Below are 27,814 nucleotides of genomic sequence, written 5' to 3' on the forward strand. Positions count from 1 at the left end.
CTCGTACACTAGTAATAGATGGTACCAGTAATTAATTAATTACGTTAGGCGTAATCCTTCATCTCTTAGCTACGAAATTGTCACTTGTCAACTTAGAGCGTAGATATCGTTGTACACGTTTAGGGTTAGAACAGTTGGCTTTAATCTCGAGACTACGGATGATGACAGCGGGGACGGTACCTTCGGTAGGCGTGATGATGCAACACTAACGCGGTGATACCGTTACGTAACGGGATTAGTGGGGAAATGTGTAGATCTAGATAAAACCTGACAAAATCATTAGTCAACCAGTTGAACGTTCAGCAGCAGTGAGTTCAGTAAGCCTACGCATGGTAACACTAGTTTGCAGAATTGTAAGCTACACTCATTATGTTTCTTTGCCAAAGTTGAATAGAACTGATGTTTGTTTTACATCTAGGCTTGTTTACAGCAACTTTGTTTAAGTCAAGATTACTGTTGCATGATAATTGCAAGTCTACATGAAGCGTCTAGAGAAAATTTGTAGGTTGATTCTCGTTTAACTACTATGCAGTCCGATCTGTGTACCGGCATTGCTACATCGATTGATACATGACAGCAAAACCGTTACTCTAACGAGCTCGAGGTTGGTCTAGGTACAGAACAACTATAAGGTGTGTGACTGTAACCAAATGCTCGTCACGCCTACAGTAGACTGTATCGCAGCCACACCCTGCGTTCGATGCATAGTGTAATATAAATATATGTTATAACAGTCGTAAGCTACGTTCCAGATCGGTACAAGGTATCACACACTATCAGTCTATTGCTGTGCTCAGGTTCTAACACAACAGTAATCCAACAAGTACTTATAACAGTCACTTATCTAAGCAATATCACATGCCAACGTACGCATGCTCACCAATCTATGTACCAGTCTACCACACTCCTTTCTCCTTAGCTTTGTCTATATCGGAGGGGTAACTGACGATTAACTCGAACTGGATAACGTCGTTCAGTTCCACCTGATGTTTCTCTTACTTCTGTAGTTCCCTCAGCAAGAGCTAGTGTGGCTATGTAACAGGTTCTTCTGCTTGTTGTTCTTCTCTCATTGGACTGGTAGGTTATGTTTGTCCTGTCTGTTCAAGTGTTGGTCGTGGACTAGAAGTGATATCTGTAGTTGCTTCAGTATCCGCCTCATCTGATGTCTCTATGTCAGCAGGCACACTCCTTTCATCTCGTCTCCTGATATGTTCGATATGAACATATCGGAGGTGATTGGTCACGTCCTCCATGTAGTTTGTTGGCCCCAAGCGCTGTAGGATGATTCCTGTCAGTCATTTCCCTCGGCCATCTTGACGTGTATTGAGGACTTCAACCGTGTCTCCTGGGTTGAGACTTCTAACATATTTTGTTGCTTCATATCTCTCCCCTTGTCTGTCTCGAATCTGTCGTCCTCTCTCTGGTCGTACTAATGACAACCGTGTTCTCAGCTCACGTTTCATCAGTAGTTCTGATGGTGTCTTCCCAGTAGTAGTGTTTGGGGTTGTTCGATATTTCAACAAGAGTAACAAAATCTGATGACTAATTGACCGACCTTGTGGCCTTGTCTTCAGAGACTTCTTGACCTCCTGTACGAACCATTCTGCTTGCCCATTCGAAGCAGGGTGGTACGGAGGTGTCCTCTGATGTCTAATTCCGTTCGCTCTCATGAGTCCTGAAACTCTCTTGCCACGAATTGAGGCCCATTATCTGAAACTAGCCTTTGAGGGATTCCATGGCAGCTGAATGACCTCCTCAATGCTTCAACTGTCTGAGTCGTAGTGGCATGTATTCCAAGCTCGTGGACTTCCGGCCACTTGGTAAATGCATCAATTACCACACGGTATTGCTTTTCCTTGAACTCTGCAAAATCTACATGAAGTCGAGTCCAGGGCGCATCTGGGTAGATCCATGGATGCGACATCACATCAGCCGGCTTATTCCGTATACTCTGACATGCTGCGCAAGTCTTCACTACCTCCTCTACATCTTGGTCTAGTCTTGTCCACCACACGAAACTCCGTGTTAGAGATTTCATTCGACAGAGTCCAATATGACCTTCATGAATCTCTTGTAACACGGCGTCTCGAAACTTGGGTGGAATAATTTTCCCACAGTAGGCGCCCGTCTTCATTGTAAGCTCATCCGCTTGTCGTGCATACGGCAGTAACTGTGTACTTACATTAGGCTTCCATACACGCAAAGTGTACTCGTAAACTTGTCGTATGGAGTCCCGCTGCAGTTCTTTAGCAATATCCTGTGCTGTAACAGGTAACTGCTCACAACGATCAATGGCATAGTTTAGCTCATTGGGATATACTACTTTGACTGGAATGGGTAGTCTCGAAAGTAGATCAGCTTCTTTGTTGCTCACTCCTGATGTGTATTCCAGGTTGTATTGATAAGCACTCAGAATTAGTGACCAACGCTGTATTTGGGCTGCTGCTAGAGTAGGTACTCCCTCTTTCGGACCCAATATCTTCAACAGTGGTCGATGGTCAGTTACAAGTGTGAATGACCTTCCCAACAAATACTTATGGAATTGTCGCACTCCAAAGATGATCGAGTGCTAGCGCTTCTCGTTCCAATTGAGCATATCTTCTTTCTGCCGTGGTCAAGGTTCGTGAAGCAAAAGCGATTGGTTGCTCACTATCGTCTGACATTAGATGTGAGAGACAGGCTCCCACTCCCTAGGGTGAAGCGTCGCAAGCAAGACGTACCGGTTTCTTCAAGTCATAATGCGTCAAGAAATCCGATTTCAACAATTTCTGTTTGGCTTGCTGGAAAGCCTTTGCTTGTTTTGCACCCCATTCCCACGATGTGTTCTTCTGCAGCAGACTATACAGTGGTTGTAGCATGGTCGAGAGGTTAGGCAAGAACCTTCCATAATAATTCAATAGGCCTAAGAATGCCCTTAGCTCGGTTGTGTTAGTTGGCTCTGGAGCTTGTTGTATTGCTGCCAGCTTTTTCTCAGCCGGTCTTAGTCCATGCTCATCCACAACATAACCAAGGTACTCAACTCTAGTTTCTTGAACTCACACTTTTGCCTTTTCAGACGAAGTCCCGATTAACTCAGTCTTTCCAAGACTTGATGCAGACGTTTGTCATGTTGTTCTTCGGATTGGCCCACAATCAGAATGTCGTCTAAATAACAGGACACTCCTGGCATTCCCGTAAGAACGTTGTCCATTGCTCGCTGCCAAATTCCGGGTGCAGTCGAGATACCAAAGGGCATACGTGTGTACGCGAACAGGCCTTTGGCTGTGTTGACAGTCAAATACCTTTGCTGCTTGCATCCACTCGCATCTGCATGTAAGCTTGTTTCATATCCAGACGTGTAAAGAACCGTCCTCCTTCTAACGATGCAAACAAGTCCTGTGCATTCGGCATTGGATAATTGTCCATCTCCAAGTAGGGGTTAATTGTTACCTTGTAATCGCCACAAATTCTGATAGAATTATCAGCCTTTCTCACCATGACAATAGGGGCTGCCCACTCACTGTTTTCCACTGGCTGTATAATGCCCTCTTCCTGAAGTCGATTAAGCTCCCCCTCTACCTTCTGTTGTAAGGCATAAGGCACTGGGCGTGGCCTATGGAACCGTGGCTTGGCCCCTGAAGACAAAGTTTTCTTGGCTTGATAGCCTTGCAAAGTATCTACTCCCTTTGCAAACAACTGAGGAAACTTCTCAGGTCCATCAAAAACTTCACTATCGACTTTGAACAGAGAAGCCCAATCAATCTTGAGGTTTGACTGCCAATCTCCTTCCAAGACTGTTGGCTTATCACTCACATCTACTACAGTCAACCGCTCCATGGATTGTTGCATTCCATACTTGATTGGTACAACAGCTTCTCCACTCACCACTATATGATTGAAGTTGGGCAGTGCTCTTCTTCAGCTGTACGCGGGATAGAACTTCATTATACATCTGGGTTGGTACAACACTCACTGAAGCTCCAGTGTTCATTTTCATCTCCATTTCCCTGCCTGCCACCTCTATTGTCACCTTGACCCCGCCTCTACGAGACAAAGAACAAATGAAGAAGCACTAGAACTGCAAACCCTCGGCCCGTATGCACCTTGAAGGTAATTAGTCGCGCTTACAATACCAATTAACCGCCACGCACAGCGAAAGTATAGAGCAAATACGAAAACCAGCTTTCGGTTAGATAGATACAAAAGAAGCAGCACTGATTTTCAGTGAACAAACCACGATTTCATGCACCTACAATGTTTTGGGCTTTCAGAAGATGACACTATTGATGGAACAAGCATAATGTTACAACCCCTTTGCTCTCTAGACGTCTAGTTCTTTGTGCAACTTCTAGGCGTCTGATTGTTTGTGCAGCTTTTGAAGTCGTAATGAGCCACTATTGGGCGGTTATAGGCGTGGCATAGGTAACTCCAGAGCCAAAACAAGATTAGATGTGGGAAAACATGAACGTTACAAATGTAGCTAGATTAGGCGTTGTTTTTAAGTGCTAAACCCTTACGTACAACAAAAGAAACAGCTCGCCACCGATTTTCCAGCTCACAACAATCTAGACGTCTGGTTGTTTGTGCAGCTTCTCTGGACATCTGGTTGTTGTCGTAATGGGGGAAAACATGCACGTTTCAAATGTAGATCAGGTTGTTTCGAAGTGCTGGAACAAGCCAAATGTTACAAGTCGGGTAGCCTCGACGCGCCTTACGTGATAAAGTAACGCGCGTGATCATTGCTCTGTTTGTTGGTGGGCAAGTTACAAATGTAGAGCAAAACAATCAGCTCACCACCGATTTTCCAGCTCACAAGAATGTAACGTCTGGTTGTTTCTGCAGATTTTTTAGGTATCTGTTTGTTTGTATAGCCTCTCTAGACGTCCGGTTGTTTGTGCAGCTTCTCTAGACGTCTGGTAGTTGTTGTAATGGGGGAAAACATGCATGTTACAAATGTAGTTATTTCGAAGCGCTGGAACAAGCCAAATGTTACAAGTCGGAGAGCCTCGACGCTAGGCCAGCTGGCAATCTTCGCCTTACGTGATGAAGTAACGGGCGTGATCATTGTTCTGTTTGTCGGTGGGAAACATACGTTGCGAATGTAGAGCAAAACAAGCAGCTCGCCACCGATTTTCCAGCTTACAAGAATGTAAAAGTCTCGTTCTTTTGTGCAGCTTTTTAGGCGTCTCTTTGTTTGTGCCGTTTCTCTAGCTAGACGTCTGGTTGTTGCCTAGTAGCAGCTACCAAACAAAGAGAAGTGGAGCCTCATGATGACAGCACGTTCGTCTATTGGTCTGTAATGACACTACTTCTCGTCCATTGGTTGGAATAGCTTCATGTACATCTGCGCTAATCGACTATATACCGGTATACGGTCGTTGGGTCGGTCATCGAACGATTACTATACCCTTAGCCCGGAAATCCGGGCCTCGAGTAATGAGGCTCACATCCTCTGCATCTCCTTGATACGTAGATTGGGTCTTCGGTTTCCTTTTTGTACGCCAATAGCCTTCGTGCTATCTTTCACGTTATCTCGTTGCTTTTCCTACACGCTTTAGCGATATGGCCCTTCGTCTTGCAGAACAGACACGTGTAGTTTTTTTAACCTACACTTGGTTGGGTCTTAACCATGTCATTGCAACGATAACATGCCTTATCCAAAGTACGCAACGATCCTGATTGGCTGCCGCTGCTTGTGGTCGCCCTCTTGACAGCAAATGTCGTCAACGGTGGCTTGGAATTTTCACTAGCGGCGTGTCGTGTCGACTCCCCATGGAGGTGTTTTGTCTCCGCTCTGGCTGTCTCAGCAGCTTGTGCAATCCGCAGAGCCTTTTCCAGGGTTAGCTCTGCCTCAGCTAAAAGCGTCTGCTGTATATTCTCGTGTAGCAACCCACATACTAATTGATCGCGTAATGCAGTATTGAGCTGCTCACCGAAGTCACAATGTTTGGCGAGGCGTCGCAGCTCCGAAATGTACTAGACAGCAATATTCTCGCCTTCCCGCTGCACTCGCTTATAAAAGCGAAAATGCGATGACGATAATTGTCGATTCACAGTGGTCCTGCAATAGCTTGAAGAGCGTATCCAACGATTTGTCTTGAGGCGCCGCCGGTCGTACATACCAAATTCTTTAGTAACGTGTACGTCGTTGTGCCCATCGACGTCAGAAGAACAGCTATCTTCTTGTCGTCACCCGTGATTCTATTTGCCGTGCAATAAAGCAAGAATTGTTCTTTGTAGTCTTCGACATTAGCTACGCCCACGTTGAACTCGCAAAGTTTCCCATGTCGAGCCGCCATCCTCGTCGCCAGTGTAATATGTGTTATAACAGTCGTAAGCTACGTCCCAGATCGGCAAGGTATCACACACTATCAGTCTATTGCTATGCTCAGGCTCTAACCCAACAGTAATACAACAAGTGCTAACAGTCACTTATCTAGGCAATATATCACACGCCAAAGTACGCATACTTACCAATCCATGTACCAGTCTACCACACGTCACACGTAGCGCACGCGCTCTCAGAGCAAAGCGACGATGAGATGCTAGCGGAGTGATTCTTTGCAATTTTCTGACTGTTTATTTGTACTAATGCGCTTAATTGTCTTGGACTCATATACAAGCAGAATGATTATTGTTACCGTAATTATAGTCAATCTTTTATTTCTGCAAGACTGACATCGATTAGTGTCGAAGTTCTTGTAAAAATCGTTCTCTTTGCAACTGAAGGTACTATTTATTTACCGAAAAATACGCTAATTAATTTTTGGGGATGCACTGTGTTTTGTAATCTATTTTATATAAATGGTTCAAAATAGAGATGTATCATGAACAGATGAGACTGCATGATCAGACAAGGGACAAGAGCTAGGGACAAAGACAGAGACAGCTAGATAGACAGAGACAAACAGACAGACAGAGAGACAGACATTTTTATTAGTGTAGTTTTAGAGTTATTTAGTTTAATCATCATATAGCTTGTAATAGTACTGATTTATGAGAATATATATGACAGACAGACAGACAGACAGACAGACAGACAGACAGACAGACAGACAGACAGACAGACAGACAGACAGACAGACAGACAGACAGACAGACAGACAGACAGACAGACACACAGACAGACAGACAGACAGACACACACAGACAAGCAATGCATATGTTCGTCACTTTAGTTCCATCGATCACTCGGCATCTGACATGAGAGTCACACTGGCGGATCTAAAGGGGGTTCCGGAACCCCTAAAATTTTATGTGACGTCATCACGCGGCGATAACCACGTACCCGCAGTCGGACAGTACGAGTGAGTCGTACGGTACTCTTACTCTTTTTGTAGCCTACTAAACGCGAACATCGGACACAATGCGCCAATTCAGCACATGGAAGAACGTGCTGAACGGCTTCACATCGTCAGTTGACATCTTTGTTTGGCTGCCCTAGCTAGAAAGTCGTCGCTTGAAAGAAGCTAGCAATTTCAGACTTCAAGTTGCCAAGACATTCAAAAAAGGTTGCGAAGGCTTCTTTCTGTAAAATCGAGGCATTTCAGGCTTGCAGTCAGGAAAAAGGTGTGGCTGATGCGGCTCTGTGTGAGCCGCGCCCCCACTTTTTCCGGGACTTGAAGGCTAAGAGTTCTAGTTGAAATCAAACCGTGGATTTTTAATTGGCCCAGCTCGAACACCACCATTTCGTTACTTCCTTGCGATGATAATGTTTCAAAGTAGTTATTTTCCATCTCATGAAAATATATTTGATGGTCACAACATCACAATTTCATGAAACCATATATGTCGATCTATAGAAGCTTTTGTCGAAAGAAGAGAAAGAGCGGTAACATTTGCCTGTCTAGCGAAGGACATGTAGGCTTGCGAAGTCAATTCAAATTGTCCGGTACTGTAGATTCATTAATTAACGCATACTTCCGTTCTATGGTATAGCTGATTAAATAGCTAATTTATATCTGGAGGCGTGACTGATCCTAACCTTTGTGATGTCACGGAACCCCCATCCGAATATCCTGAATCCGCCCCTGAGTCATGGTAATAGACAGAATGTGGTCATCACACAGTGCCACCAGAAAATTAAGAGAGGAAAAGTGGATTTCTATACTGAACACTTGTTGGCCTCTAGACATGAATCTAAAAACAGATAGTCTCTATTGATGTAATCCTAGAGTCTGATTAGTAGGTAGCCCTTTGTACCATTGTTTCTAGTCATTTTCAAATAGTCACCTGAAGAAGGCATAGGTGGCTGAAACGTTGTGACAAATATTCCTTCTTGGTGTATGATTTCGCAGAGTAGCTACTTTGTCTAACTTCCCACTGGCCTATTTCAGCTACAACTGCGGTGGAAGACGTGACTGTTGATACTTCCCAACGCTGTACCCCAGGCAGACAGACAGACAGACAGACAGACAGACAGACAGACACCGGATGTTGGTAGAAAGCGTTCAAATTTTGCGCTTCGCCGTTTCTGCTTGGAATGATCGTTTTCTGTCAATCTGTCTCGTATCTGTTACGTTCACGATCCAAAACTCCTCCCAAGTGCTTTCATCGCCCGCTTGAACCTTGTTCAATGCACGTTTTGTAAACGGGGGTATCTGAAGTTGAATCAACATGTTTCTCAGTGTTGTGATGGTAAATCTTCGTCTTCTGGTGGTCAAAGTTCTAGCGAAGATCATACTAGTTGTACGGTATCCGTAGGCGCCTCGCATTCGTGAGTAACACGTCCAACGGAGTTTTCAGACCGTCTACTGAAACGTCGAGTCCTAGCTAGACAATACGTATTTGTTGAAACCCTAGCTGTTATGGAAGTAAACATGCAAATTTCCTAGTAGTTTAGATTACGTATCTAGGCCTGGTATAGGTAGTCGTCGTTTTGCGATCGTGATCAAGACAATTGAAATGTACAGTCTAGGTATGCACTCAGTTCCGTTGTAACGACAGTGGTATGGTATTTACTGACATAGAAATTGATATCGGCAAACATTGGCTATCAACAGTGTTAGATGCAGCACAGTGTAGTAAAGGATTGATCATACATGTACTGTAAGTATGGGACGTGTGAATAGTTGACTATAGGTGGCATTCAACTCCTGAAGGTGTTTCTTGGTTGTCAAGTACACACAATCCCTAGCTACAATACAAAAGGATGGGGCGACGGAAGTTCATGAAACATTTTCTTCGCCGTTTGGTCACTTGCACGAATCGTTCCTAGACTCATCTGATGGTAAATCTTCGTCTTCTGGTGGTCAAAGTTCTAGCGAAGATCATACTAGTTGTACGGTATCCGTAGGCGCCTCGCGTTCACGAAAACGAATTTTTAAGGTAGGTCCTATCATGGAACGTGGTCGTGGGGAGGAGAAATTTGAGATTTGTGTGTACATACATACATACATATATATATATATATATATATATATACCAAAAGCTCGATAGAGAGCCATATAGTACCCACGCCCATTTCTGTTGTGCGACCCGGACTAGAAGCCTCGCTACGCTCGGCAATTACACGTGTTGCGTCGACCCCTGGCGAAAAGAATGTCCCACTAAGAGTCTCTGTGTTGCCGCCTTCGCCTACAGCACCTAGTCACCTTGCTAGCCAAGATGGGTCTGCAACTCTACCATTCCGCAATGTCAATCTGAAACCCCTGTCAATTCCGAGTCTGCGGCATGGAGTCTCATCGCGGACCTAAACACTAACGATATCCTTAAGGCCACACCTCCAAGAGTTGTTCAAACAATCAATACTGCAGTAAGAGCTCTCTTCCAAGATTGCTGTGCAATCGCTCTTTAAAAAATACATACAGTCCTGGTGATGAAGTGGCATGGAAGTTGCTTTTTCTTATCCTTCCCATGATTCTCACGCCTTTGGTTAGAGGATGGAAACATGGTCTTCGTGATGTCGAAATAAGGTACCTAAAATTTTTTAATTGGCAGTGATCTGAGCTGCTTCATCTAAATGAGTCATCAACAAAGAAGACCGTTCATGACAGCGAGGGAGCTCGGAGAGCTGCTGCCCGACTGGTGAAATGTGGAGAGCTTTCAAGAACTTCAAGGATACTAAATAGCAAAGGCTTAATTAGCTCCTGCCTCGGAAGACACCACCACAAAGCTATCCTCTAAGCATTCGTCAAGAGTTAATGACTTAGATGTTCCGTCCACGTCTCAAGAAACAATTAATTTGTCCAGCTCAGTGTTGCGCAATGCTATTCGAAGAACACCAAGAGGCTTGGGGGCTGGCCTTTCAGGCTGGCGTTTAGAGCATTTGAAAGTTTTACTAACAATTGAGTGCACAGCAGATCGCCTTCTATCTGCTTGTTTAGCCATGGCCAAGGGCATATTGCCTCCTACTGCAGTTACTCTCTTTTCCTCATCTCGGCTAATGGCTCTGCCCAAATCCTATGGTGACATTCGACCTATCGCAGTTGGTGAAGTCCTACGGCGTTTAACAGCTCGAGCTATATGCTAACAGAAGAAGGAAGTGTTTTCAAGATTTTTCAGCCCTATCCAACATGGTGTGGCTACAGAGTGTGGCACTGAGCTCATTACCCATCATATTGAGCTTCTCCTCAAACATAATCCGGACTGGGTGGTGCTGAAAACTGACGTCAAAATGCTTTTTTGTTCCATTAGCAGACAGCAAATTATGAAGCAGATAGCCAAATCATTTCCAGACGTCTATAATCATGTTGTTCAGATGTACCAGAAAGTTAGTCCACTGGTCTTCATCCAAAGTTCTACTCCAGTCATAACCGGATCTGCTGAGGGGGTTCATCAAGGTGCACGTGACCCCTTGGGTCCGATTCTCTTTGCGCTTCAGCGATTTATTCCGATCTCATCAATTTGCAAGAAGAGCATTCAAAGGTCTGCTTCCTCGTCTACCTGGATGATGCCTTCATCATGGGCCATCCTTCTGACATTCAACCTGCCTTTCAAGCGCTGAAACAAAAGTTTTCTGCTATTGGTTTGTCCATCGCCGACCACAAGTGTGAGATCTATTGCCCTTCAAGTTCTACTTTTTAAGAAAGCTTTGACAACACATCAGTGTCTCATGATGGAATCATCATTTTGGGCACACCCATCGGCACAAAATCGCATGTCGTCTCCTCTTGCCTAGACATATCATAGTCTAACTTTTCTTTGTGTGACGAATTTGTTAAATTGGGAGACGTGCAAAGTGCTACGCTGCTCCTAAAAGGCTCTCACGTTCCCTGCCTGAATCACCTGGCACACTCAATTTGTCCTGAGTCACTCACAAAAGCTGCTAAAACACACGATTCCCAGACACGAATCACATTCTGCCGCATTCTTGGACTCGACTTGATTGAGGATCAAAAGTGGCACCAAGTCGTTTTGCCTATTAGGCTAGGTGGTTTTGGTATGACTTCTTTGGCCGCAGGGAGCCAACCTGCTTTTGTTGCTTCTTGGTGTCATGCAACAGCCGAGTTACCACTTCGCTTTCCTTCTCTTATTTTTGCCATAGACAGGTTTGTCATCTCACCGAGGCAAGCCTTAGGTAAAGCATTCACGCAGTCCATTTCTGTAGGAGAGACTGTTTCTTCTCTTCTTTCATCCACTGAGAAGATTCAACATCAGCTATACACAGCCATTGCTAAACACGAGGCTGATCAGTTGATCAGTGAAGCCCCCACAGCTCGTGACGTCGCACGGGTTTGCTACTCAAAAGGAAAAGGAGCTGTAGCTTGGTTAAACGCAATCCCATCTTTAGAAGTGTTTGCACTTGATAACCACGAATTTCGTTTGGCGACCTTCTTGAGATTGGGCTTGTTCACCCAACTTTCCTACTGGATGACCACATGTAACTGTGGAGCCACCCTAGATGGCAGTAGGTGTACCATCTGTTAACATGTAAATCTGATGGTGGGCCAGTTTGGTCACATGAAGCCATAGCATCAGCTTGGTCTGACTGTCTGCGAGAGCTAAATGTGCACCACCGAAAAGAGCCACGACATCGCTATTCAAATTCAAATGATAGACCAGACATTGTGGCATTTGACCCCGACAAGGGTTGCAACGTTGACCTGGATATAGCTCTGGCACACCCTTGGAGCTCTGATATTTTTCCAAGGTCATCTGAGTCAGATGGTGCTGCTGCAGAAAAAAGAGAAGAGAGGAAGAAGGCAAAATATGCAACCCTAGGGAAATCTACCAGGTGGATCAACAGTCAGTTTCATTCCCTTAGTTATAGAACATTTTGGACGATGGGGTGAGATGGGAAAAAAACTTTCTGGAAAGGCTAGCCCAGGAGTCACGTGATGAACTTGGTCGACCTAACGCTGCTGAGTTTCTAGACATCTGGAGAAAGAGATTCTCAATTCAACTTCAGAAGTGCAACGCAAAGGTCATCATGAGAAAATCTCAGCTCTGACAAATGACATTGACTGTACTGTAGATTGCTCTATCCTGTTTTTCAGCCATTAAGTTGACTCCGGGTAGTCCGCATTGTTCTCTTTTAAGTGTTACATGTTTGTTTGTTTTAAAATCTAGTCCTAGTAAACTCTCGTAGTTACAGAACTTTATATAGTTACCTTGCTAGCATTGTATTATAGATTTATATTTGAAATAAATGTTATTTAACGGACAGACAGACAGACAGACAGACAGACAGACAGACAGACAGACAGACAGACAGACAAACAGAATTTGAGACTGGGATGATACTTTTAGACATTCAGAATTAACTCTATTTATTAATTGTTGTTGTTGTTGTTTCCTACAAATGCTTTTGTATCAGACTGTCCCATGTGGGATATCGTAGTAGCTGCACCTTCATGTGGAGTTAAAAGCTCTTTATCAACAGTGAAATACCTTTGACAGACAGACTGACAGACAGACAGACAGACTTCATCGAGTCTTTACTGAATGTTGGTTTACAGGATATCAACAAATGGTTGAATTATTGGAAACTAGCTGTCATGCAATGCCAGCAAATGTGAAATGATGTTGTTGTCATTAAAAAATCTCAAAGTATTTCATGCAGTTATTTTGAGTGAAACCCTAGGATCTGTAACGTGCCATAAACATCTGGGTGTCATGATCCAACAGAAACTTTCATGGCATACACAAGTCAATGTTATGTGCAGCAATGCTAATCGTTTGCTTGCAGGCTTACTACGCTGTTTGAAATCAAAGCTTCCATTGGGTTGTTTATGCCACTATTGTGCTAGAATATGCATCAACAGCATGGTCTGGTCTTCCAACCTTGTTGTGCACTCAATTGCAGAGTTCAAAATACAGCTGCAAGGGTGGTAACTGGCTTACCAAGATCTACTTCACTTGCGCGGTTACACCAGGAGACCGGTTGACCTAGCTTTCCTTAGTGCAAGAAGGGAAGTTGCTTCTGTGTTCCTAATACGGAGAATTATCAATGGTTCTGTACCTAACCACTTGATCGATAGCTAGCCACTGGAGAACAGAGAGTCTGTGCATAGCCATGGCACGAGATACTCATGTCAGTTTAATCTGCCAAGAGCAATGACTAATGTTGTCCGTTGTTCTTCTCTATATTTTGCTTATAACCGTTGGAACACTCTTCGTGTATCATTACACAATCTTTTTGTTGACTCTTTTAAAATACAAGTCTTAATTGTCGTTTTTGTCGTAATATTGATTGTGTCTAGTTGTTCATTACGTGCTTGTATTTCCATTTGCAGAAATGCTTTTGATACTAGCTTACGCTATTAGGCTGTTACTTGCGCAATACAATACAATACAATAGAATACAAGACAATACAATTCAATACAATACAATACAATACAATACAATACAATACAATACAATACAATACAATACAATACAATACGTAAAGTACTGTCAATAGCCTAATTCATAGCCGTGAAGGTGACAAATGTTAAAACAATATGTTCTGTCATGGCTGCATGAAATTTCTCTTGGCACGGAGATGCTTTCAGAAGTTGTTCATTTGATTAAACTTTTCTACAGTATTTCTGTTACCATGCACCTCTACTGCTAAGAGAACATTTTCAACACTTAGGAGACTGAAGACATATCTGAGAAAAATATAGTGTATGCTAGAGTCAGGCAGGACTAAATCATGTCTCTCTATGCACAAGGACAGAACAGATAAGATTGATCTAGATGAAATAGCAAATTCCTTTGTAAATGTTACCGAGAGGAGAAGAAACTATTTTGGTCATGTTTTTTGTTAGTTGTTATTTGTACAGTATAAAAACGGTAGCGATGTATCTAAAGTTAAACTCAGTAGTTCCTTGCCCTTACTGTTAGAATGTGATGTTCGTGACAGAGTGAGACAACCAAACAAACAGTGTACAGCTATATATTTTAGTTTGATCTGTCTGTTAGAGATTTACTTAGTTTTAGAATAGTATCTTATTATTGTGAGTGCTTTCTTTCACAGGCAGCTTGATCAAGATATATACAGTCATATACACAAACACCCAATCAATTGACAGTGACTTGGTGTATATTTCAATTTATTTTCTTTGTGTGTTTTTAGCCCCCCCCCCCCCCAATAATCTATCGACTTGCTGGCGTCCTTCCAAACTTATACTCAAACAAATCAACAAAAAGAGAAAATGGCATTCAAGGTTTGCTCAACGAATGATAACTGACATATTACCAGAGTTGGTTTAGCTCATGCCACCACACAGTGTGCATGATTATAGCAGGATTTGTGAAGGGTCAATTGGCTACGGAAAACTGGGCGCAAGTACAATAGCAAAAATATAATAGCATTAAACATGTATGTCACGCTTTACAAGCAAACAACTTTGAAGTTGAAAAGTTATTTGAAAGATGAAACACGTGGCACCATGCACTGCAACTGTGTTTAGTTTGATCAACTTAGGTTACAGTAAATGGTATTAAATACATTGCGTTGTGAAATATGCAACACACTGGGTACAGTGACATGGCTGAGTGAAGATCAAGACTTAAGAGTTTCTAAGAGGGAAGTCACATGTTACTAAATATAATATACATGCATGCCATTTACAAATCGGAATCCTTGGACGACTGAATGACGTCAGGTTCAAAACTTTAATAGGACCGCAAAACGCTCTCGAAAACGGTTAGCACAAAATTAGTTAACAAAAAGTACGTGAAATCAATGCTTTTAACAAGCAAACAGGGGCATCTTATAGTATGTATATAACAAAAAGACTAAACTAAGAGAAATCTGTGACAGGCAAAACGATCGATAAGAATAGTTTCTGAGGCGGCATGTTTCACGTATAGTCGATCATCGTTTCAGTGTCATGCTAATCACCTGTTCAGGTGGTGTATCAAGCCCAGGACCTATACATGTCGTAGCCAATCAACGGTAAGAAGTCAGTGTATCATAAAGGGTCAATAGTTAAAATCCATTCTTTGGTTATAGATCAACCTCCAGCTCTCAATCAGAAATCACTGGACAAAATAATTGTTTAAGGCAACCTAGTAGTAACTCTGACAGTAGATGTCCATCATTTATGGATGACTGAACGCATTGTTTCAAAAGAAATTTGAGAAGTCTCGTAAGAATTAGTGTTGGAGAAAATCAATTCGAAGCGGAATATAGAGGAGATAGAGAAGATAACTCTCAATCTCGTACTCGACGTGGTTCATCTTTTTCTCACTAGGGTCAGTCAGACACAGCGTGATATAGCAGGATTTGTAAAGGGCCAATTGGCTACGGAAAACTAGCTGGACGCAAGTACAATAGCAAAAATATAATAGCATTAGACATGTATGTCACACTTTACAAACAAACAACTTTGAAAAATAATTTTGAAAATTTATTTGAAAGATGAAACTTGTGGTGCCATGCACTACAACTGTGTTTAGTTTGATCAACTCAGTTTACAGTAAAGGTTATTAAGTACATTGCGTACTGTAGTGACATATGCAACACACTAGGTGCTGTGACATGGCTGAGTGAAGATCAAGACTTAAGACTTCTTAAGAGGGAGGTCACGTATTCCTAAATAAAATCTACAATTCAATTGCATGCCATTTACGACAAAATGACGTTAGGTTCAAAACTTTGATAGAACCGGACAAGTCGTTCTCAATAACGGTTAGCACAAAAAGTAATTAACATCAGAACAAGCCCAAACAGCACTTGATAGACTTAGTGAGGGTGAGGCACTTGATGAAATGCAGTCAGAGCCACTACATCAGCATGCCACTACATCAGCAGTAGTTGTAGCACAAGAACAGGAGCCTCCACCACATGACCCAATGTCAGCAACTGTACAACAGACACCTCGAAATTTCATGCACGCACACAGTTTTCCATGTCATGTAACTACTTGTGGCCAGAGCTTCTCTTCAGCTGATAACAGAAGGTGCCATGAGCAAATAGCACATTGCCTGACTCGTGTTCCTTCAAATCTAGATCAAACCCAAGTGTCAGATAGACTGTGCAGTCAAGAACAACAGTACAATGACGACCATGTTTTCAACTATAGCTGCAATTTTATGAAAATGGCTCTGCTAGAGCGTAACTTCCAAGATTCAGTCCGTGAAATGGATGGACCAAGGCTATTACGAATCTGGAAATTTAAAATGCTTCACTTCAAAGAGGCTGGTAGAACTAAATATGCGTTGGAAGCATTTCTTTTTCAAGCTGATCAGCTGGCTCTTCTAAGCCCATGGGATGCTTACAGGCAGCTGTGGAATAGAACATTCAACTTGCATGGTGGTTTTGGTAGGAACATACCCTTGGACTTGATGGTGGAGCACAACAACAATTTCATCAAAGAGATGATAAGAAACCAGGGTGCTAATGTGTCATTCCAGTCAGCACAGCAAGTAAGCAGAGCATCAATGGGTTTAGAGTCTGTTCTCACCAACCTCGACAGCATGCTAGCCATTGCTGATGAATCAAATAAACATGCTGCAGTGGATAGGAAGAAGGATGTTTTGTTGATAGCAAAGGAAGTAGGGGGAAATGTCAGGAAGCAGACCAGGCCAAGAGCACACAAATCTTTTCCATCAATGAAATATGATGTGCTGCAGCTACTGAATCCTTGCAAGTTATCACAGTGGATTCGCAACAATAAGAAAGCAATGGCCAAAGTTCATCATCTGGAATCATTAGAAACACTAAGAAGTACTTGATTATGTTGGCAGTTTGGTAGAGAATAGAATTGTATGGTATATGTTGCACATACAGTAGAAAATATGTATACTTTTTCACATGATGTAGACTTTCAGGTTGTATAGATTTTCTGGGTTTTACTATGTTATGACTTGTGACATGTTGATTGTGATAGTAGACAGGTCAAGCGCTGCTATAATGTTGTACACATGAAATTTCAAGAGAGACACCTTTAATGTATACTGAGTTTGTACAATTCACACATACCTATCCCAATTAATTTATATCCTTAAAACTGAGCCCATACCTCATTAAGTATAGTTAGAATGTTCTGTGCATGCTCAACAGTAAAGACTGGAGTTAGAGCTTGAATGTCTTGTACGGTAAACAACTGCCCAGCGTTCTCTACGACTGAGTGCAGTACATAATCAGAAAGACCTGTTACCAATGTTGGGTGAGTATACAAAGGCTGATCTTCAATTCCAAGCTCTGTCTCCACCAGAAGAAGAAACTCCAGAAGTTATCTTTGTTCAGTCTGCAAGTGATGGACTATTACAGGGAAGAGGTTGCAATCGATGTTTCACCAATCTGAATACTTTGCAAACCAGGGCACTGACCTGGGCTTGCAGACTGACACTGTACAGAGCATATGTCACAGCAGGTATGGCTGGTGTTTCCTCTGTTGGGGGCTGCATCAAAGACTGCTAGGAGGATAGCTCTTCTGCACTGATCAGTGTTGCTGACATACTCCTTCATTTCTCTATTTGTGTGTCTCAGCTGATGTCCATGATATAGCAGATAAGCAAAACTTTGGCTTCCATCCCTGCCAGCTCTGCCAATCTCTTGCATGGGCCATAGTGAATGACTGTTGTCAGACCCTTCACATCTATCCCCATCCCTAAGGCATTGGTTGCAAATACAACTCTACAAACACCATTGGCATCCCTCAGAGACTGCAAAATGATGTGTTTGTTGCTGTCTGGAGTACATGCATGGTACATTTCCACAACTCGATTTTGTGCCTTTGTATCACCTTCTGGCCAGTAAGACTTGTCACCTAGTGGAAATGGGTAAACAGTAAGGAGCACACACTCTGTGTTTGGCAGTAGACAAGAACCCTTGGACAGTTGATTTGCTTGGACTTTACCAGCCTCAGCAAAAAATCAAAGGTAGCTTCAACATCAGAACGTACTCTCTGCACAGCTAGGAAGATGTTATCACGCTCTGGGCTCTTAGTAATCACATAGCATCTGCCAGACATTCCTAAACAACTCACAATGATTTCTTGTGTTGCCTTGGACGCTGTTGCTGTCAAGGCTAGAATTGGAGCGCACACCAGAGACCTTAGCTCTCCAACAAGACCGCACCAGACACGAAACGGTTCATCCTCATCCTCCTCTACTAGCTCTGGTCTAGCAAGGCCGCCCCTATAGATTTAGAGCGACATTCGATTACACGAACCTACACATAACAGACAGTGTCAGCCTCGCCACTGAACAACCGTATGAACTTCGTCTGCAACTATCGCTACAACACGATCACGAAAAACGCCTTCCTGAAGCGCTAATCGCCATGTTTTCTGTCCAACTAGAATTTCAGGGCTTCCAAATACGATTTCAAACTTTCCAGCCTTTATCTCCTTGTCAGTAGCTTGGCTGGCACCTATCATAGAAGCACGAACACCGCACTCGGTCAGGTACGCAACCTGGTCTTTCATCAAAGACAGCAACGGCGCCACGACGAGAACACTAGGGTCGATTGCAAACGCCCTCGAATAGCCCACTGTTTGCAAGACCTTGCAGACGTTGGGTAGCAGGTGAAAATCAGTGACTTTCCAAACCCGATGGGGAGGCAAGCCAGAACATCGTCACCTCGGACAAGTTGACTCAGCGCCAAGCGTTGCAGAGGCTTCACAGACGCAATGTCAAACTGGGGACAAGACCGGTCAATAGCAATTGTCATTGCGTCGTCGGAAATTGATGAACGAACGTGACACGATCGATCTTCTGAAGGCAACGCCATTTGATCTCCCGTTTATCAGATATCCCACTGTGGTATACCACCTGGTACTCTTATAAGTAGTCAATGAGACTCTAATAAGTAGTCATTAAGACAATTAACACTATTTGACCAATGAAATCTACCGCGCTGAGCGAGCGGCGATTGTTGATTGGTGGGGAAATCTTATGATTTGCCAAAGGTACGCCTATTTCCGAACTGTCTTTCTATAGAAGCGCGCCCAGACGTTTCTTCCCGCTCACTCTTGCCCTTTCCCCGCCTACTCTTAGGCGCCAGTAGAAACGTCTGGGATCCGAGGCTAGTGTTTTCCTTGAGAGGTCTGAACACGTGACTCGACAAGTTGTCATGGGCAGTTGCGTAGAATACGTGATATCGATTTGTTTTAGTTCTTTTTCTTTTTCGGGTTATCTAGTGTCTGCTGGATTATCAACTGTTTATATCAAACAATGGAACAAACGAGAAAGGTAACTAAGAAAGTCGATAAAATTTTTAGAATTTGATTTCTATACAGTAGAAGTGTAGTTAATTCTTGCGTTGTCGACTGTGTAGATAATAGACTATACAGTGTAAAGAAATTAGGTAGAAAGAGCTAATTTTTATCTCATCTAGATCGAGCCGTCTACACGACGTCGTCAGAAGCATTTGGATCACGTTAGTTTGACTATTTGTTGTTTGGAATCTGTCTGCCTTTTACAGTGTTTTCTCTAGTACAGGCTAGAGGCTCTAGGACTGTAAAATCATAACAAATCGGTGAAACAATGGCTGCAGGGTTTTCAAGCGCATTGCATGAGTAATCTATAGTATTAGGCAATAATGAATCATCGAACACGTCTAGAAAGTTTAGGGCTCTACAGTAGGAGGGACAACTGTACCGTCATGTTTTTAGGGACTGTCAGAGGGACTGCCACTGTACAGAGGAACTGCCACTGTACAGAGGAACTTAGGGAATCCCCGCAATCATCATTCATCTGTACCGTACTTTCTCACCAGAAGAACTAGTTAGTACGTGGGCCCATGCCAAGTCACATTGCACTCCACACCCGGTAAATTTCTAGTACCATCACGTCTAAGAGTGTACTTTTTCGAATAGATTAGCCACTTGAAAACGGGGCCGATCTAGAGAAAATGAAGAAAGTACGTGCGGTACCACCACGCCCACTCAAACTTCGATAATCTACAGTCTACAAAAGATAAAAGGTCGGAGAAAAGCGAGTCTACAGTTAAATAGCTCCTTGGTACGTAGCCTATCACCAATCGTTTGCCTGCTATCGTTAATCGTTTGCCAAGATTAGCGACAGACGATTAGATCTGAATGACTTGCTGTTGTAATCTCAAAACTGATATTGTAATTTGTAGTAATAGGTAATGGTATTGTCATGGATATAGCCCTAGACCAAAGAGGCCCTTGTATCCAAAAAATGTATGTATGGTTACATTGGTATGTACATGTGTGTATGTATATTTTCTTTTATTGAAAACATTAAAGAAAGTGTTGGCTTTGCAATTGCTATAGCTACCATGACTAGACCTTTGCAAAATATGCAGTTTGTGTGATGATGTTTTGTGTGAAGATTAGCTTACTTTTACAAAGTATTTATCTACTGTTCTTACAATTTGCAGGATGAACACACTTTGGTTTTGTTGTTGTTGTTCTTTGCTCTTGATGTACATATTTGCAGGTGAGAATTCGTTGTATAGATGTTACACCTTTAGGTTAATTTGAAACACACACACACACACACACACACACACACACACACACACACACACACACACACACACACACACACACACACACACACCTTGTGCACGCATCTCAGGATGACACATACCTTTGCTTGGCCAGTAGGAGTCACTTGTCGATTTGACATATGACATACTGTACCGACTGCACATGATAATAATTGTAAATAACTGTACAGGGTATATCTCTCCAAGAATTTTTATTGGATTTAGTTGGTTGTTCGTCTCTTTTAGCATCGGTTTTTGTTGTGCAACTACTACACGTTTATTGGTCAAACACACTAGATTCTTCAAGAAATTTGTCAGGAAAGCACGTATGGAGAATGATGAAGCTAATGATACATGTGCAACAAATATGGCAAATCTGTTGTGGTTTGGATGGTATACCCAAGCAAGCTGGGTTATTACTGACACTAAAAGTAGTTGAAGCTGGAATTTTTAGTACATCTATGAAAGCCGAGAGTATGTGCATATCTACATTGGTAATAAAGATAAACAGGCAAGTATCATGTGAAGGTATTTGGGAATCCGAAGACAGCGAAAGTCAACAACAGAATGGTGTTGGTGACTTTTCAACAGCTCATTTTCTCCAACAGAACTCCAGACGTTTGTCACGTGAACCTGGTATGACTTTGAACTTGAAATTATTATTTCGATGTCATCTGTATTAGCTTTAGTAAAGTAAATACAATCTACATGTAAACAAGACACTTAAGAACAATATAACATTACAATATCAGTTTTATTGCCACTAGTCAGTTGTGAGCTTTTGCATAATGAAGAAATGTTTCTTTCAGTAACTTTCTAAAATTTGTGATGCCATTGGTGTTTACTGATTACTCAGGGAAAACAGAGTTTCATCATTTGGAAGCTAGATTATACATGCAGTACGTTGCACGTGCTACTACAATCGGTTTATGTATCCGATAGCATGTAGCAATGGCAGCGGTGTCTTGAAGTGCTTTCGTTATAAACAATGAGCAATGCAATACGTATTGAGTACCTCAGTGAACAGTGCAAGTGTGGCATTGAAATAGTTAATTAAGCTAGCTAGCTACTTGATTGACATTATTATATTATGTTAGCATCGAATTGTAGGTAAAGTTCTTCCTATTGATCAATAATTGTAGATCAATTCAGTAAGACTAAAGCGTCTACTTATGAGTACAATTGAGTGCCATAAGTATGTAGCTAATACATTTTATTTTCTAGGTCATGACATTGCAACTAGTGCTCTTGCTGTGTTTCCTAAGCAAAAGAGGACAAAGTGAGTCTTAGTTGCTTATATAAATGAACTAAGACTGTGTAGTAAGATTTTTGTCTACCAGGCAACACGACGACTTGCGGTCATGTGCAGTACACAGTGATCACGAATGCACAACAGTACACAGTGAAATTGCTGTAGACCAAAACAGTGCTAGTAACAGCAAAGCAAACATTCCCACAACTGTAGCTGTAGTCTGCTCTGATGAAGGAACTGATAAACACAGGACTTACATTGAAGTACATACTCAGCAACAGAAATCAGTAATCCAAACGCGAGTGCATCAAGAGCTTTTATTAAAGTATCAACGTGGTAGTGACAGCTATGAAGGTGATTACAGATGTGATACTGATCCTTCGGACAAGTCTATTCCTGGAAAAACGGTTCGAGATTGTGTTCCTCCTCATTCTTTTGATGGGATGAACAGTATGCAAGATTATACTCAAAAATCACTGCAGTCAGAGAGTGAGTATAATAATTCCATTAAAATGTTTGTATTGGGAGCATCTATGTGAGTCGCCCATCTTCAGGTTCAGGATACTCTAGTGAATCATCTGCAAACAGATATCAATCGGTGAGGCAAGTTGGTACTGGAGATTTCTCGTTACCACAACATCCAGGTACACATTTTATCTATGTACATTTGCTTTTGGTTGCGTCTGTGCCTCTCTTCTTCAATCTCTTTTTTCCAACCAGCCTGTTGAGTTATAGCTAGCACTATAACATAAGGCTAAACTACAGCAGGCAGCTAGGAGTGTTTGCATCACTTTGTCTTTCACCTTTGTTTGCTTTTATAATTGTCAACTTTTTATGTAATGTTAATTTTGAACTTACGTTTGACTTTCTACCTAAGAGTTTTGGTCTTTCATTTATTAGGTTGTAGAAGAGAATCGATTGCAGTTGTACACGTTCTAGACGTTGGCGGTAGTAAATCTCTGAATGAAATTTGTTGGCAGTCATTTAACTTGTTGGTGCCAAAATTAGAGAATAGATCCTTGAGACAGCCATCTCAGTTTCAAGTCACGCTGTCTCAAGTATTTGGTATTGTAAAAACAAAAATGAGTAGTACTAGTAGCAATCGTAGTGATACGGCTGTTGAATGGAATCAGAAATTAACGGATGCTGAACCGAAGGTGAATATGTTGCACGTTGCAGAATGTATGAGTGGCATACAGAGCCCACTCTTACTTGTTGTTTCTTCCAAATTTTTGCAAGAAAATGGTGGTAACCCTGACGTTCTAAACAGTATACTACAAGAATGGATGAACGGCTTACAGCAGTTGGATTTACACGTAGTAATTGCAGATGAGACAAGTGGAGACCTAAGGGGTGATGAAAATGAGGCCAATACAATTACAAAGCTGCTTGCAACGTGCTTGAAAATGTACAGGTACAAGTTGTGGTACTGGAAGGCATCACAACACACTTTCTTGACAAAGCTGAGCTGCAAGAATGAAAACATTTTCTCTGCATTAAAATTTTCTGCAATCGATTGTGCAAAAGACGATACCCTATTGTTGCAAAATTTTGAGAAAATTATCTTTGAGGCAAAGCAGGCGGGTGCACGCACTTTGTCTTTACAAACGGTTGTTGAACGTCTTGGTAGCTCAACGATAGACAAACACAGTTTGTCACAATTGATCAGTCAATTGGAACACAAAGGTCTTATTTTGAGACGATCATTTGTGAGGTCAGGGTTGTCTACAGGAAGTGGACACATAAGCACCTCTAAGCACTTCATTGGTGGTTTTCCTCAGATATTGATAATCAGTCCGATGTGGTTTTGTAGCAATGTAAGCCAATTTATTCAAGCAGTTTGTGATCAACGCAACAAAGAAGATGAGCATCTCGTACCATCTGCTCACAATAGTGCTTTCTACAGTGAAGAGATTTTAAAGCTAGCCAACCGATCTTTTCCTGGCTGTGCACCTCAGGAAGTCAAGAAATTACTTGAATTATCAGGTGTTATTTTTAATATCGCCAATTCTTTATCTGGCAGTGAAATCAATGATTCAGAAGTCTATGTTGCAAAGTTGAAATCTCCATCTACAAGTACTCCAAATTATCACTCTTCTTACCTTATTCCAGGCACTTTACGAGTTGAAAGTTTGCCTCCAGTAAGCGGTCAAGCTGTCTTTCCCATAGCTTTGAGAGTTCCAGGGATCCACCTCACAGATATTCCATTGACTGTTTTCCATGAAGTTGTTTCAATGCTCACGAAGCGTTTTCCATTGGCTGTCAAGTGTACACGATATGAGGCCAGGTTCAACGTCCAGCCAAATCATGTTCTGCAGCTTGTCCACAAGAGAGATTACGCTTGCATCATGGCCAGCGTATATGTAGAAACTCAAGATCCAACATTCATGTCAACAGCTACTGCTGTAGTGTGCGTGAGTATTAGAGATTTGCTTAGTTTTTACATTAAGCAACAGTTAGATGGGACTGTAGGCCTTCAGTTTGCAGCAGTCACCGAAATCAATTGTGATGATCAAGTTGTACTTGATTTTGTTGACTTGGGCACTGCTAACGTGACACCAACTGATCAACTGTACTCAGTTGGAAACCATCCCTTCTATCCACCAGACAATTTCTATCTGTGGTTTGGCAGTGTAGGAAAGGTTTGTTTAATTTATTTCAATTTATACTTTTAAATTATTGACACTGCTTATTTTATTTACTGTAGCCTACATTTATTCGAAAGAATTTTGATGAATTACTAGTACAATTGAATGATTCTTCTATCGACATTGTCCGAGCTGCAGCTTCTCTATTTAAAAGATGGGAAGTTGCACAAGCCGAGATGGAAAAGCTAGTGCTTTGTGATCCTTCTTCTAGAGCCTTTGTGTTTCTTTTAATGCTTCAGAAACGGGGTGAAAGAGGATTCCGCATGCTCAAGGGTATCTTAGAAGATCCCTCACTGAGAGGGGCACATGATGTCCAACTGCCTCATCAGAAAGAACAAACTTCTGAGGGATTGTATTCCAAATCAGATTCTAGATCACTTATAATTACAAAAGGTGAAGAACCAAAGAGCTTGTCAGCACAACTGTCTGATGAAGTAGAAAGAGATAGTCTGCCACAGATCAATGGTTCTGCCAGTCCTTCAATTGCAAATCAAGTGAAGACTGCAAGACCACCACATCAGAACCCTACGGTTAGGTCAGCCAATCAAAACCTTAAAGGTTTGGGGCAAGACTTGTCACAACACGATTCTGGTTTGTCTCTCACAACATCTACACGTAACGGTGCCCCAGTAACTCAACCCGCTGATTTAATCTCTGCAGAGAATAAGGAGCCTGAACAGATGATACCTCGAGGACAAGATCATTCAAATGATAGTCGTGTAATGGTGAAATCTAGTAGCTCAGTTAACGTTGCAAACGGTTCAACTAGGGTAACTTCAGATCAAATAATTACTGTGTCTTTGAATGGTTCTGAAGAAGTTGAAGTATCTTCTCCTTTGGAAATCCAAGTAACTCAACAAGAGAAAGAAGAACCAAAGGTTTCCACACGTTGTTGGACACTAGAATTGAACATATTCTGATTGTGTTTTTGATTGTTGTGTAGGTTAATCCAATGTTTGAATGTAAATTTCGACACATTGAAGAGGCGACAGGGCACTTTGATGACAAGCCTCTTCGTGAAGGAGGAAAACGCTTGGCATACGGCCAGTTTAGTACTGTTTACTGTGGAGTCTTGCACTCTGAACAAGGGCAGAAGTTTGAGGTTGCTATTAAAAAGCTAAGAAATGTAAGTTACCGTGTTTGTAGATATTAGTTGTCTTTGTGTACCCGATTTTGTGTCTGTTTGTCTGATTGTTGTTTTTGTCTGTTGGTGTGTGTGTGTGTGTGTGTGTGTGTGTGTGTGTGTGTGTGTGTGTGTGTGTGTGTGTGTGTGTGTTTGTGTGTGTGTGTGTGTGTGTGTGTGTGTATTAGGTATGTATTGTTATTAATGAGTATGAAACTCCATGTGTATTAAATTGACAGGCCTCAAGTCTGAATAGTAAGCAAATGGAGTTAAGTCGCCACAAATTCGACACAGAAATATACATTCTGACAAGGTACATCCATCCAAACATAGTCAAACTACTAGGCTTCTCAAGTGATGGGCCGCAGCTGTGTCTCCTGTATGAGTACATGTCAGGAGGATCACTCTCACAAAGGTTGGATTGCAAGGTCAGACAACGTATTGCTATTGCAAACAATGGCTACATACTGATCAACCATTTTAACAGCATAACTCTGCTCCCCTTGAATGGCGTCACAGACTGACGATAGGTCAAGACATTGGATTGGCATTGGAGTTCTTACACACAAGATACCGTCGACCTGTTATACATCGTGATGTCAAGTCTTCTAACATTTTGTTGGGACCAAAACTGGAGGCTAAGCTAATCGACTTAGGTTTATCCATTTTTGGTGAAGACCAACAAGAAGCTAGTAACAGGTCACGATTAGGGACTGTTCCTTACTTGCCACCTGAGACATTATCCACGGGCATTGTGTCCTGTAAGACTGATGTGTATGCCCTAGGAATGGTATGGAAATTTAGTGTCGATTGAGATGGGGTTGTTAAGTGTAGTGTTTGATTGTTGCAGGTGCTATTGGAGTTGGTGACAGGACTGCCGCCGTACTCAAAGAAGAAAGCACAAGATTTGGTGTGTTTAGCATGATCACACACACACACACACACACACACACACACACACACACACACACACACACACACACACACACACACACACACACACACAACACTGCACATAATCTAGACAATAAATTACTTACTGTGCAGTTTTGTTCTTGCAGAGGCAGTATATTAGTTACATCGAAGGACAGAACGTCAAGCTGGTGAACATGCTTGATCCGAAAGCCAAGTGGCCAAAAGGACAGGAAAGCTATCCTTTCGGTCTAAGACTACTTGATATAGCCAAGTCGGCTACAACAGTCACTTACAAACAAAGGCCAGAAATCTCACCTGTAAGTGGACATGATAATTAATATTAACTTACAACATTGACGTCTGACTTCAATTTGTTGTTAGATTTTAGTGCAATTGCAAGAGCTAGCTGATCGTGTGGAGTCACAGTAGAGCAATTTTTGCCACTTTATATTACTGTTATTGCTTGCTGACATTCTGTTAGAACTTTTATTAATTGAAATATGTGGTTGCCTGCAAACTTATCTAAATGTGCGCAATTAAGTGTGTAGCCAATGCTGTTTGCCCATTCTTGCTGTAGGATGTGTGACTGTTTACAGTTGTCTTTATCTTGGTAATCAATAATTCTTGTCATTTGTGCATGACTAGAAGTAATGATTCAGAAAAACGAACACGTGGCGGCTTCTTAAGTTAATCCTAAATATTTCATGAGTTAATTAGTTTGTTTCCTAATTTAGTTGAAAGCTAGGTCTACAGACCTTGTAGGGATCGTATTCTGTTTTCTTTCACAACCCCAGGTAAATCCCCGTACACTAGTAATAGACGGTACTAGTAATTAATTAAGTTAGGCGTAATTGTTCTCGATGATGAGAGCGGGGACTGTACCTTCGGTAGGCGTGATGATGATGCAACGTTCATTAACGCTGTAATACCGTTACGTAAGGGAGTAGTGGGGAAATGTGTAGGTAAAACCTGACAAATCATTAGCTAGTCGACTAGTTGAACGTTCAGCAGCAGTGAGTTCAGTAAGCCTACGCATGGTAACACTAGTTTGCAGAATTGT

The 27,814-nt window shown here is 42.1% G+C and overlaps 7 protein-coding genes across 7 annotated transcripts; 3 read left to right on the forward strand and 4 right to left on the reverse strand.

The window, feature by feature from the left end:
* Window positions 1-1,295: 1,295 nt before the first annotated feature.
* LOC134190352 (uncharacterized) lies at window positions 1,296-1,670 on the reverse strand. The gene has a single exon (XM_062658804.1). It carries the CDS (start codon window positions 1,668-1,670, stop codon window positions 1,296-1,298), a length of 375 nt encoding a protein of 124 aa, XP_062514788.1.
* On the reverse strand, window positions 1,667-2,858 carry LOC134190353 (uncharacterized protein K02A2.6-like). The gene is made up of 2 exons (XM_062658805.1): window positions 2,721-2,858; window positions 1,667-2,479 (listed from the first exon to the last, which is right to left on the reverse strand). Exons 1-2 carry the CDS (start codon window positions 2,856-2,858, stop codon window positions 1,667-1,669), a joined length of 951 nt encoding a protein of 316 aa, XP_062514789.1.
* Window positions 2,859-3,273: 415 nt separating this feature from the next.
* Window positions 3,274-3,816, reverse strand: LOC134190354 (uncharacterized protein K02A2.6-like). Its single transcript, XM_062658806.1, has one exon. It carries the CDS (start codon window positions 3,814-3,816, stop codon window positions 3,274-3,276), a length of 543 nt encoding a protein of 180 aa, XP_062514790.1.
* Window positions 3,817-17,206: 13,390 nt separating this feature from the next.
* Window positions 17,207-19,088, reverse strand: LOC134190355 (bifunctional 3'-5' exonuclease/ATP-dependent helicase WRN-like). Its single transcript, XM_062658807.1, has 6 exons — window positions 18,938-19,088; window positions 18,557-18,728; window positions 18,184-18,493; window positions 18,066-18,123; window positions 17,374-17,477; window positions 17,207-17,296 (listed from the first exon to the last, which is right to left on the reverse strand). The coding sequence occupies exons 1-6, from the start codon at window positions 19,086-19,088 to the stop codon at window positions 17,207-17,209; spliced, it is 885 nt and encodes a 294-aa protein (XP_062514791.1).
* A 2,056-nt stretch (window positions 19,089-21,144) lies between these two features.
* LOC134190356 (uncharacterized) lies at window positions 21,145-22,850 on the forward strand. Its single transcript, XM_062658808.1, has 5 exons — window positions 21,145-21,209; window positions 21,271-21,452; window positions 22,041-22,095; window positions 22,157-22,557; window positions 22,623-22,850. The coding sequence occupies exons 1-5, from the start codon at window positions 21,145-21,147 to the stop codon at window positions 22,805-22,807; spliced, it is 888 nt and encodes a 295-aa protein (XP_062514792.1). The 3' UTR covers window positions 22,808-22,850.
* A 129-nt stretch (window positions 22,851-22,979) lies between these two features.
* On the forward strand, window positions 22,980-23,856 carry LOC134190358 (uncharacterized). The gene is made up of 2 exons (XM_062658809.1): window positions 22,980-23,791; window positions 23,850-23,856. The coding sequence occupies exons 1-2, from the start codon at window positions 23,151-23,153 to the stop codon at window positions 23,854-23,856; spliced, it is 648 nt and encodes a 215-aa protein (XP_062514793.1). The 5' UTR covers window positions 22,980-23,150.
* LOC134189715 (uncharacterized) lies at window positions 23,825-27,355 on the forward strand. The gene is made up of 9 exons (XM_062658075.1): window positions 23,825-24,710; window positions 24,776-25,307; window positions 25,377-25,594; window positions 25,660-25,842; window positions 26,079-26,267; window positions 26,327-26,629; window positions 26,690-26,749; window positions 26,901-27,071; window positions 27,136-27,355. Exons 1-9 carry the CDS (start codon window positions 23,868-23,870, stop codon window positions 27,181-27,183), a joined length of 2,547 nt encoding a protein of 848 aa, XP_062514059.1. The 5' UTR covers window positions 23,825-23,867; the 3' UTR covers window positions 27,184-27,355.
* Window positions 27,356-27,814: the final 459 nt, after the last annotated feature.

This window comes from Corticium candelabrum, chromosome 14, assembly GCF_963422355.1.
Source record: "Corticium candelabrum chromosome 14, ooCorCand1.1, whole genome shotgun sequence".
Taxonomy (NCBI): domain Eukaryota; kingdom Metazoa; phylum Porifera; class Homoscleromorpha; order Homosclerophorida; family Plakinidae; genus Corticium; species Corticium candelabrum.